Source organism: Ixodes scapularis, unplaced genomic scaffold, assembly GCF_016920785.2.
Source record: "Ixodes scapularis isolate PalLabHiFi unplaced genomic scaffold, ASM1692078v2 PGA_scaffold9__187_contigs__length_104089568, whole genome shotgun sequence".
Classification (NCBI taxonomy): Eukaryota; Metazoa; Arthropoda; class Arachnida; order Ixodida; family Ixodidae; genus Ixodes; species Ixodes scapularis.
The window spans coordinates 95036731-95049058 of NW_024609884.1; the positions used below are offsets into that span (position 1 = coordinate 95036731).

The 12328-nt window shown below is 46.1% G+C and overlaps 1 protein-coding gene across 1 annotated transcript in view; it reads right to left on the reverse strand.

Annotated features, from left to right (window-relative positions):
* Nucleotides 1-239: 239 nt before the first annotated feature.
* The window catches only part of LOC8030656 (ionotropic receptor 93a), a 41992-nt gene continuing 29903 nt past the window's right edge, over nt 240-12328 (reverse strand). The window contains exons 9-11 of the mRNA XM_042287125.1: nt 5613-5833; nt 4872-5134; nt 240-2159 (exon numbers count right to left, since the gene is read on the reverse strand). Coding sequence (XP_042143059.1) covers nt 1697-2159; nt 4872-5134; nt 5613-5833 — 947 coding nt within the window. The 3' untranslated portion in view covers nt 240-1696. The remainder of the gene's footprint in view (nt 2160-4871; nt 5135-5612; nt 5834-12328) is intronic.

A 12328-nucleotide genomic window follows, 5' to 3' on the forward strand; every position in this document is an offset into this window, starting at 1 on the left:
GCCGTTCACACTCTTGCGACCGAGTACGACCGAGAAAGACCAGACCGGTTTTTAAGCCTTTTGCGACTTCTTAAGACCGGATGCGATGCAGCGGAGCTGGTCCTAAGAGATCGCAAGAGGCTTAAAAACCGGTCTGGTCTCTCTCGGTCGTACTCGGTCGCAAGAGTGTGAACGGGCCTTCAGACTCAACACTAACATCTGGCTTACGCTATAGACGCCTCTGCGTTCTCGTGTATGAAAAAAAAAAAATTAATGAAGGTGCACATAAATTTGACGCTTCTCCAAGAAAATTTGTAATTTAAAATGGTGATTTTATTTCTAAGATATACTAACGATTAAAAATTATTTCCACATAAATTTCACGATGCCATTTTCCGGCACCATGCTACATGTCTTATAAATGTAGTTTTCGAATATTTTAAATGCGAAATAGACTTTCGCAAAAATTTTCATTTAAAAAGAGTTTATAAAAATACTAGGACTTAGTATTTTGTATTTTAAACAGCATAGCGCTATGGGGTCATTACATTTATGGGAAAACTGGCCTCGTATTTTCTGGGCTATAGTTCGCACCCGTGTGTAGTTCGCAGGGGACAATTTATGCCGAAAAAACGTTTTTGCTTAGATAGTCCGCACGCCGTGCATAGTCCAAACCTGGTGCTTAGTCGACACGAAAAGCTTCTCCTACACGGCACACCTTGACAAACATCTGCTTTCTTAAATCGCAAAGAACCTTGTATTATACATAAATAACCTACATTTTTCTTCACAAAATCCGTCATGTCTCGTCATACTGGACCATCTTGAAAAACCAAATAGAGTCTGCACGGGTAGATAGTCTGCACAGCCGAAAACTTTCAAGCATGTAAAGTCCATGGCCTGGAAAATACGCAAATTGTACGTTTTTAAGAAAAAGACACTTGGCTCGTTGCAATTTTTAAGATTCTCCTTATCTCAGTTAATTTTTTCTTACTGACTTATGATACGTTGCCCCGACAAGCTCACTAAAACTTCAATAATTTTACAGAGCAATTCATTCCTCTTTTTTGTTTTTGTTTTTAAAAACTAAACCAAAAACCTTTTGAAAAATCTCAGCTGTGAAAGCGCAACCTTAAACGGCAGTTGCTCGACGGACAAGCTTGAACTATCGGAATCGATAGTCGGATCACTGACGCATGTATTGCAACACAGAGAGCTTAATTTCACTTCCAAAGTTCATTTCTTTCTTCGTGAAGACATGCTTTCAGTTATGCCGTCTGCAAACTGTAAGCCTTCCCTGTGCCAACTCTGTATGTGCCTAAGTAAAGAGCGTTCTTTAACTTATCTTTGAACAATATATGGGTCTATGGGTCATCTGAAGCGTTCTCTTTCACTTTTCACACAAGGATGCTCCTTAGCTTTATAAATACTCTTTTGAATGTTAGACCTGAAATATGTATGCTGTCTTCGAGACATTGCCAGCGCTGTCCATCCATTTCCAGCGCTGTCCATCGTCTACTTGCCTGACTCAAAGTTTTCAAGAACGTCAACATATTGCCTCTCAGATCACTGATCCCTCCCCCCTCTCTTTACCAATCTCATTTAAAGTGTCATCGTGTGATGAGGACACTGCAAACATCTACAGGCCTACAAAGTGAAAATAGTGCTGTCTGGGCTGCAGCCGTGGCCCTCGGATTCAGCGGGGTTCGGACGTTGCTTAGTACCGCCGTGCTGGGTAGTTGTACGGGATCAGGTCACTTCGGTTGTTGGGGTAGCCGTTATAGCGGAACGGGCTGTTGGGCGGACTGAAGGCGAAGCCCGCGTTGTCCCTCGGTCCCCGGCCTCCGTAGTCGGTGGCGAAGCGGTCCGTGGTCAGCGTGTCCTTGCCCGAGTATTCGGTTCTTGTGAAGAAGGGGCTCTTGGTGTGGATGACTGTCGGGGGCTTGTGGGTCGGCGGCGCCGTCAGTTCTCTCTTCCGGCGCACAAATTCGACGAAGAGGGCCGCGAAGGAGGAGAAAAAGCCTACTCCCAGCACCCAAAAGGAGCCGGTCATGTGGCGCAAAGTGATCTTGCGGATGTCGCCGGCCTGTGGCTTGGATTCCACCGTGCACTCGTTGTCCTGGGGCCAGTACTTTTTTTTCCAGCGCATCACCAGGCCTGATTCGACAAGCCGTTTCAGCCTGCGAGGAGGCGGTCGCCCGTCATGGTCCGGCCTTCAATGGGTTATGAACACCGTACTGACCACGATTGCCAGTTGGTACTGCTCACACGACGGTCATCAGTATAACTGACATCAAACACTGGGATGGCCATGGGCGCGCCAGCTCCTAGATTTTGAGGAGGTATGCAGCTAAACTCGGAAGAATTACACGAATATATCTTGTCATTTAAATTTTTCGGAATAATTAAGTTGTGTTGGCTAACTTTTCACAGATAAAATTTCTGACTTGAGTATTCCTAGCCTGACAACAGACGCGTGTTTGTTGAGTGTTGTACGCTAATCTGTCACATTTATACATTACGCTTGTCACGCTACCGGGGACACCCTGTCTTCAAAGAGTGAATGGAGAGCAAAGCTGCCAAAATATATGACATGTAATTCGAGCAGGTGTTTTTAAAAACGCGGGTGAGAGTTAGACGAGTGCCGTCTACATCATGGATTCATCAGGTGCGGCGTACATTAGATCAGGGAATAAGCGTTGACTAATTAACTTTTTAGTTATTGGTTGTAGGGCTCATGTTGGAATAGACTACTTTCATAAATCCCTGCATGCAACACTGCACGCGTTGCACTCTGGGAACTAGTTGACCAAAGAGGAGAGGGGTATGGTTTCGGTTTCAAACGACACGTCGACAAGAAATCATACACAGAGCGTGGATTATTAAGAGCCATTTTCTCATGTTTTCTGGTCTCGAGCGCGTCGGTTTCGGTCTCTAAACTAACCCAACGGACAGACTTCGAAACTGCAGCACAAGCCCAAACTAAACGCAAAGTTTGTCTTCACACATGTTTGTTGTATTTTTGTACTCGAGCCTTTCTGTTAGCATTTCGAGGTATCTGGACGAGCCAGTGCTCAGAATTTAGACGTTGCGAAGCTCGTGGATTTTGCTGGTGTACGATTCGACACGCTGTCACAACCAATATGTGTGTACACCGAGCTCGCACCTTTACACTAGTGTTGCTGGTCAGGAAGTTTGTTACTTGTTTTGTGTGTTCATTGACAAAATTATCTTTTTGAAATTGCAGTTCGTCTTAATACGTCAGAGTACGCGAGGTAATACTCGGAGACGTCATTTAGAAGCTTAAATCAAGCACAGTTCTTATCTCTTATCTGTACTGACCCGCAACACTGCGCGAAGTGAAGTCTGCTTGCACTCTATCAATTTATTATCGCATATGCGCATAAAGTTATCTTGCGGTCTCATTGGCACATTCGTTCATAGAAACAGTTTTTAAGAAAGCAACAGTCAATTATTTCCATGAAGAATGTTGTACCGTTCGCCGGACGGCACGTATAAGGGCGTGTACCCCTATGGGGTGAGCGAAGCTGAAGGATCCTATCCGCATTTGACGGTTGCTAATGGCCATAAGATTTGTATTATCTTTTATTTATACCTGACTGAGTATGCCGAGTCAATTTCAAACCAATTGTTCGCACACAGATCTTGGGCGTCGGTAAAACTCATCCAAAAAGGCTTAGTGAGGATTCGGGGACGCTTGTTGGAGCCTCCGTCGTAGATAGCCGATCTCAGTGTTTGCGGAAACTTAATTTCCAATCAACATCAAATTTGAGTGTGAGAGATATGATGACACGAGGAAGACATCATAGCAACTTTTGTGCAGTAGTGAGGTCGAATTTATTGTGTTTGTTTAAAAGTTCATGCTGGAATGTTGGGCACAACTTTGAGACTCCTGTGAAAATACGGCTTGTTTTTCGCTCAATCAAGTAACAAGAAGCGGACATTTGGCAAACAAAATACGGGTAGGACTCAAAGTAACCAAATTTCAATTGTTGTTCACCGGTACTACAGGATTATTGAAATTGAGCTCAAAGGTACAATCGTGGGGTTAGGTGACTAAGCCACGTCCTACTAAGTTTGCATACGCACACACAATATCCGGTATGCAGGACATTCGGTCACGGCGTGAGCACGAACAGAAGCTGCTCAGTCGAAACCGAATCTGAGCGGACAACTATAGTTCCCAGAGTGCCCTGCGTGGCATTTCGCAGCGATGGGGCGTTTCCATTTTCGGAAAAAGTCTATTGCAGTATTTACGGCAATTACTATTAGAGCCAAGATCCACTTAAATGATTTGCAAAAAATATAATGGTTCTTTAAATATTAATCGATCAAATTCAGCGTTTTTTCCGCCGCATCTAAATATTTCGCACAAAAAGAACCTATCAATCCCCGCCCAATCATGGCGCTTGGAAGAGTGACGTAGTCGTTTAAGTCATGTGGTCATTTTTGTTGTGGGCACACCCGCCAAGGACCGAGATGGTGACGACATGATTGACGGTGACGACGACGCTCTTTTTAAGCACAGTGTTTTAAATGGGGCGAAAAAACGAGACACAATTGATCGATTAATATTTATTAATGAATTACCGTTTCGTAACTTTTTTTAAAAATTGATTTCGCCTCTGATAGTAATTGCCGTGAAAAAGTGCAAGTCAAACATGACCTCTAAAGCCAATAATATAACTGTTAATTAAGAACTTTTAGTTAATTAGGTAACTCACCGTAACGATTATTCCCTCGTCTAATGTCCGCCGAGTCTGATAAATGCATGATGCAGACAGAACTCGTCTAACTATCATTCATTATTAAAAACAAGAAGAATCTGTTGGAATTCAAATGAAACACCCTGTATATAAAATAGGCCTTACTCGTTGTTCAGCCTTTCGAGGAAGGCGAAGTTTGGAGCGACGGCGAGCGACTTGACGTCTCGGATGACCTCGCCCCGGGCCACAGCAAAGTCACATTCTCCAGTTCTGTTGAGTTCCCTCCCGAGGTAGTGGAACATGTTGACCTCGCTGCCGATAAGCGCCATGTAGCCCAGCCTCACTTGGTCCAGTACCCACATCTCGTGGTTCGGCTCGAACACGTTCATCCGATCAGAAAGAACCTTGAGCGGACCCTGCTCCTGACTCTGAAACAACACGGCGCGCACGTGAAGCGCTACTTGTGTACACGCCCTCCACCGGGCACAGCACAGTAAGCGGCCACAAAATCGAAATGCTTTATAGCCCTTCTGCCGTTCTGGCCAGCTACGCTAATCTCTGAGAATCCGGTCTATCTCAAGCTTACCTGCATTATGGGTCCTACTAGGCAAACAAACGACCAACACTGTTCGCCGACATAACGAAACCACTTATTAGGTTAAGACAGACAATCTTCTAAAGGTTAAACACGGTGTTATTAACCCCGAGATTGAGGTAAAACAATTAACGACGAAGGAAAAGGAGAGCACGAAAATGTCAAGCAACTTTCGGGCCGTCCACTTTTGACCGCTCCGTTTCTCCTTGCTCCAAGCTAGGATAAAATAGAAGGCACTTTTTACGGAAGTACGCGCGGCGGTCATATCTCGCGGCCGGCAGCCTCGGTTCATGCTGCACAAGATGGCGCACCTTGAGAAGCTCGAAAACAGCCTGTCCCTTGAAGGCTCCCCAGCGCATGTAGCCGCGATGCGCCACCAGGTTTTCGACACTGTCTACGGGATTCCGTATTTTTGGGAAGGTGAGGTCGGCCACCAGGTTGCCGCTGTATGTGGTCAAGGTGACGATGACGAACAGCCACCAGAAGCCCACCAAGATCCTGCCGGAGATGGCCTCCGGGAGATGGATGCCACCTAGTGAATGGACGGAAACCGTGTCACTCACCTAAGCCATTATTACTGTTCCCTGTCTCGGTGTTTAATTTTATTCAAATCCGGGTGTGTTTTTCGCTCACAGATTCGGACAAAAAACTTGGTGTTTATCGGGGCTTGGAGAAAGCGGGCGTAGTATTCCCCAACATCCCGGAACGTGGTCGTTACCAGGATGGCTAGGCTGGAAATCCTACATGTTAATTTTAAAAGGTCACGGAAACGACGCTTTCACGTCTGGTTGGTTGAAGGCCAAGGTTACGTAATTTCCCTACAAAAATGAAGCGGAGTCGGTTAAGCCAGAAACTGCGCCCTTGCAGGACGTGACATGATCGTGACGTTTCGTTTAGTACCGACTACGCTTGTAAAGGTACCAGCTCCAAAGCAGGCGTCTTTCCTTAGTCATATTTTCCAAAAGGTGTCGTCGTCGGGCTATTATGCCACTTTTCAGCTCATTGCGTTATTGTTTTCGCCGGGAAGACTTAGCGGCAGCACCGCGATGCATTCGAGCTGCCGGAGGAGATCTTTTGCAAACATTGCCTGCCAAAGAATAAGGTGCGGTGGTTGTGCGACGCAGCGCGAGGCAACGTTGGCGCGAGAAACAGGAGGTGAAGATACTGCGGAACGAAGCTCGTGGACGTTCATGACTGTAGAGCTCAAAGTGTTGTGTGCACTTCGTTTCTACGCCACATGGTGCTTCCAGAGTTAAATGGCCAGCCACCAGCACGTAGCGTGGGAGTGAAGACAGTCGGCGTCTCTGTCCGCGTCGTGTCCGTCGCCATCGTGCGTCGTCTCGAGGTCCGGCGCGGCTGTGAGCGAGAGGTACGACGTGGAGAGGGGCCTCAGGCTGATCGGAAGGATACCGGGCGTCATAGGTTGCGGGAACGGGACGATGATCGCCATCGTCGGCCCGTCCAGGAACAATCCCACCGTCACGAAGGCGGTGTACTGTGCCGCAAGCATTTCTACGCTCTCATCGTTACGGTGGTAAGTACGATCGTGCTACGTACTCAAAATCCGTTTCAAATGTGTTGAAAAGGAATACAGCGGCCACTCAACCGCATCCGAAAAGCGGTTGTGAACGCGGCTGCTTAAATATGCAATACAGATCCACACGCAGCTGATGATGAAAACGAGCGGATCCGCTTCGTGGTTGCGGTTCGAATGTCAGTGTGAATGCAGCCTAACGCCGGTACGGCGTGGACATGGCATTTTATAAATGAGAGGTGCGAGCTGCTAAGGTTTGTCTGCTCCGACTGCACGGGCGTGTGCTCAACGTAGCATGGCATCACTTTTAGGGGCGAAGCTCCTTAGGGTCTAGCCTTGTCCGGCGTCCGTGCTCACATCGATTGCCATCCCATCTGTCTTCTTAAAAAAAGAAAAAAAAAATGTTTGCGCAGTTGACAGGATTCGAACCTGTGCGGGGAGACCCCAATGGATTTCTAGTCCATCGCCTTAACCACTCAGCCAAGACTGTGGGACGAGTAGGGGGTTCTGAGATGTGGTAGTAACTCAAGAGCTGGGGGTATCATGGATAAAACGTTGCATGTAGCCGCTCAACGTCTATACAGTAAAGGGCGCTGCGGTCAAATGCGTATATAATCGCGTTAAACTTTGCATTCATTGGCTCAACGTTCATAGACGAGAGGGCGCTGCGGTTAAATGCTCAAAAAATCAGTATCATCAGCACCACCAAAGCTTCGCCCTAATCAACATCATTCACCACGCGGAGATGGAGTCAATTTAACACGTGCTTCCTTCCGCCCGCCACATTATGTTTGTTTGAAGGTAGTGGTTGCTTGTCTTCATATCTTGCGTTCATGAAGGTGTGTGAAAGGTTCTGGAATCAAGACTGCTTTGGTAATCGATGAGTAGAGTATTCAGGTAAATTCATGTCGGTATTTCTTTCACACTGCCAGATGCGTGACGCTGAATACAGGGTAATACTGTACAACCCTTTATTTTCGCGGCCCCTATTCTTCGCGAATCGGTAACAGAGGACATAATCGCGGCCACTAAATTCCGCCAATTCCAGACGCCTGCATTGAAACTAAGGACCGAAATTTTCGTGTGCCCTTAAATTTCGCGAATTTTCAGTTCACGAAATTTGCGAAAATTAAAGACTCGCGAACATGATGGTTTTTACAGTATGCATAAAGCCACGGTACCCTGGGTCGGTGCACGACTCCTTTGTGTAGCGCTTATCTTGCCTCCGCGGCTGTGCGCTTTATATTTTTTAGATACCACCGACTTCAGTCCCCCACAGAGCTTTGTTCTCAAGCCGGTCTACTGTCGCTTACCAGCAGGAGGAAAACTAAGCGTCTAAAACTTCTTTATATGGTTCTTATTGATCTTCTTTATATCGACACAGCATGATATGTTACACCTCACCAGTACAGAATTTCAAGAAATAACCACAGTCGACACCTACAACAACACAGATACTGTAAAAAGCGACTTAAAAATTAGTTGTTTTTTTTTTTGTTTTTTTCACACACAATACGCGAGTGGAACGCCCTGCCCGAAAGTGTTGTGTTTTGCAGTCAACCTGAAGAATTGTTTCCTACAATGAGCGCGCTTCCTGAAATTTGGATATGTATGTACGAATGCAAGGGACTTTGTTGTTTTACCCCTGCATATTTTGTTTGATGGGTTCCTTTTCTACTCCTATAAGAGTCCTAGACACGGGACTAATAGTATCTGAAATTAATGAAGAAATAAACATCAAGCAAGGGCGGCTGGTAGACCGACGGCAGGCTCCTACTTGGTGAGCATACTAAATTCATTCCTCTTGCATATGGGGGCTGTGTACCACTGGAAAACCACTGTACCACACAAAAGGTGCTCTATACCAAACATTAACAACTGTGCAAACCCCGTGTCTATACCTTTTAAACGTCTTCTTAAATACTATCCGAAGAAGCGTAGTGCCAGGAAAACACAAATTTGCAAACAACTCTTTTCGCTGCTTTCTTGCCGTTTATTTCAAACAGCACAGATTATAATAGGTTTTGTTTTTTAAATGCGCATGTGTCTACAGTTACGGCTTGGAGCCTTGGTGCAACACCCCTGTCCCTGGGATCCCCGCGACCTCCATTGCTTTCTGTCGGTAAAATGAGGCGCATTCCTCGGTCAGGTCCGTTCATGGAGCACTGCAGTGGGCTGTTGAAAAACGGATTCCGGTGTCTGCAAAGGCACCGGACTCTGCATTAGCATCCGCCAATAGCCAGCAACACATTTATAATGGCACGTGCAGTACTGCACAACGTCTTTCTTGCACCGAGTGAGCCAAAACAAAAGTCAGATTCCAACCCTGAACCGAGCTTGGATGGTTCGATCTGAGCCGAGCTCGGGGGTCAGCTTCGGATGGCGAGAAGCTGGCTCCTGCCAACCTTTCGGTCGGCGTATTGGACAGGGGAAAGGCTTTGAGGCAACGCCTTGAGTCCCGGTTCAGGACGGATGGCAGCCCTACCCATTAGGAATGTCGCCGGCATCAAGGAGTCCGTTGCCACGACGGTGGTCCTGCCCGCCAAGGACACCTTCAGGGAGCCCCTCACCGCCCTCGCCACGGTGACGCCTAGCACGGACGCCACCGGCGAAGGGGAGCCTCTCGCCACCACGACTGCGGTCCCGACCACCAAGGACCCGTCGGTTCCCTTGCCGTCATTGAAGCCATCCAAGTGGAAGCCGTCAAGTGCACACTTCGCTTCCTGCTCCACAGTCATGTCCGTCCATAATCTATGCAGACTCTTCAGCTCTGACACCTTGCACAGTTCATCACATAGTCACCGTGGATAGGGCCACCTTCAAGTTACGAGAAAAAACGCGAAAGTACAGAGATACAAAAAGAAACAGATATCGTTGGACTACAAGCTATGGCTTAATGCTTCATATTCTCCACGTGCCTTGGATACCTGCCTATGTTTCTTCTTCATTTTGATATATAGATACAATTTAGTTTGAAACGACCCACATTACAGCGGGACGTAAAACACCGCAAATATTTCTTTTATTGTTGAGCTTGATGGAAGGCACGCTGACGCATGTTGCTTTATTTGATGGCCATAGTTTCAAGCATTTCCCGTGCATAGGGGCTTCTGCTTCTTACAAGGATGGTGATGCTGCTGAACATAGCACTGCATTTACAGGTGCAGCAATGACGTGCTGCAGTTCCCTTGACAGATGCTGCGTGCTCTCTTGTCCTATCATTTACGCGCCTGCCAGTTTGACCGATGACACATTTGGCACGTGACATGGGAATGTCATAAATAACCTCTGTGTCAACCAGGCCATATTGTGCCTTGTAAGAAATGTACATTTTCTCCTGATTGATGTAGAAGTATACTTTGCAGCACATAGAATACTCCTTGTTCGGAGCAGGGCACACGACCTTAATGTCCTGCCTCGCGGCTTCTTTCATTTAATTTTTGTATTATGCCATGAATGTATGGTACTGCTGAGATTTTCTTTCTGAGTTCCTGTCTTCTCTCCTTCATCTGTGTCAGCTGAGTTTCGTTAAGGTTTGGTGCATATGGTTTCAGATACGCATACCAGGAAACCAATCGGACACCCAGAATCACATGACAGAAAAATTTGTTTTCAAAACTTTCCCCATTATTCTGGTGACAATATTTCTTTAAAGCCAATACAAGAGCAATGCCGGAAACACTTCGTTTAATAGTTTTGGAACGTCCAGACGCAAGCGAAATAAATCCTTTGCACGACATTGGTTCATATTTTCAGCATATCTGCATATTTTTAAATTCCAGTGTGAGATCGAGGAACTTGGTGGACCGGTCCACGGGTAGTTCATGTGCTTCGTTCCGAAACAGGTGGTACCGCATTCAGATATGTGTTGAGCGCCTCGCGGTCTAATGGACGTCGATAGCCTTTGCATTTTATGTGCAGAAGGCATGAAATGCGTGGGACAGTGGCCGAGAAGGCTTGCGGGTTTAGTTGCCAAACCGACAAAGGTCATCTGGCTTGCCCCTGCAAAGGGCCGAGAAATAATTTAGACCATTTGTAGTCCCGTAAAGACCTCCTTCTGAGTGCTGATTAAACAAGGGATATTGCCATTTTATTCATTGTTTCATTTCCCCTGTTGCATTAAGTGTCCCATTATTACCTCCTGCTCTATTTTATTTTTATGTTCTGCATTATTACTGTACATCGGTCAGGTGTGCTTCTTGCTGTAAGCATTGGGAAATGTGTCAGGACCCCTCAAAACGTTGCGGAGCTGGTCTTGGTTTCTCTCTCTCTCTCTGTCTCTCTCTTACTTTTTGTCACGGTGTTAAGCACTTTTTAGAAAATAAAAATGTCAGCTGTGTTTGAGACCTTTCGGTGTATGTATCGTTTGTTTTACGTACACTATCGCGGTTTATGTTATCTTGCTCAGCTTGTTTAATTTTGAAATTACTTTACTTTTTAAATGCAAAACCGTAACTTGACAAAGTAAAACGATGTGAAAACACGGGTTAAAATATTTCATTCTCATAAGTAAAAATGAATACTGGCTTCCATAGCGCAACGTAAACACTCGGCCATTCTTAAATCACAGATGTTATGTCAAACATTCATCTATCATTTGAACGCGTTTTGAAGCATGCTACCTCTAGATTTTATTTCGTATTTCGTAACATATTAATTAATATGCACGAAGGCCTACCATATTCGGGACAAGATTAAATGCAGCTGGACAATAATATAAAAAAAAAAAAAACGAAGCGGAATTTTTTTTTTTACTTAGGCATCCGAGACAAGATAAAAGTAGTTGCAGTGTGCAGTTAGAATACACTGGAGGTCTGCAAGAAAGGTAAGCGCGCAGGCGAGCTCGCGAAATGCGGACATACCTTGACTTGAGACAGGGAAGGAAAAGAAAGGCACGCCTCTGAACACAGATATTTTCCGAGACGCGGTGTGTTGACCCCTCGTTTCTTCCCTGTCTCAGGTTAAGTTATGTCAACCGCAGGTTCTTTGGGTTCAGCGGAACAAGCTGCTTGCTTCCGCGCCTTCATTACGCGCCTGGACCGTCAAACGTTGGTTCACGGCTGCTCTTCATGAGCAGCAGTCAACTGCTCGATTCTTGCTTGCTCCGGCATATTGCTTTAAAGAAGGCGCGCAGCGCGCGTCCCGCAATCCCCGGAATATTGAAATCACTTTCTTTCTAATTAACTCTTAAATGTTTTTTTTTTCAAAATGACACAAAAAATCGGTTTGTTTTAACAACGCCCATTCGGTTTTTATTATTTCTCAATACTTTTACCTATACTAGAACAGATGCGACGGTCAGCGACACGCAAGATTGGTTGCCGTCGTTTCACTAAACGCAGAAACTGCTTCCCGCATTCTATAGTAAGCCCTACCCCGGTTTCCGCGCGTATAGGACGCCTCGGGGACTGCCTATAGCGCCTTCCGCTTGCCGGGGGTTGGCTCTGGACGTCGCTCAAACCGCTGACAGGCGATGGCGTAGAGGCGTCAAAG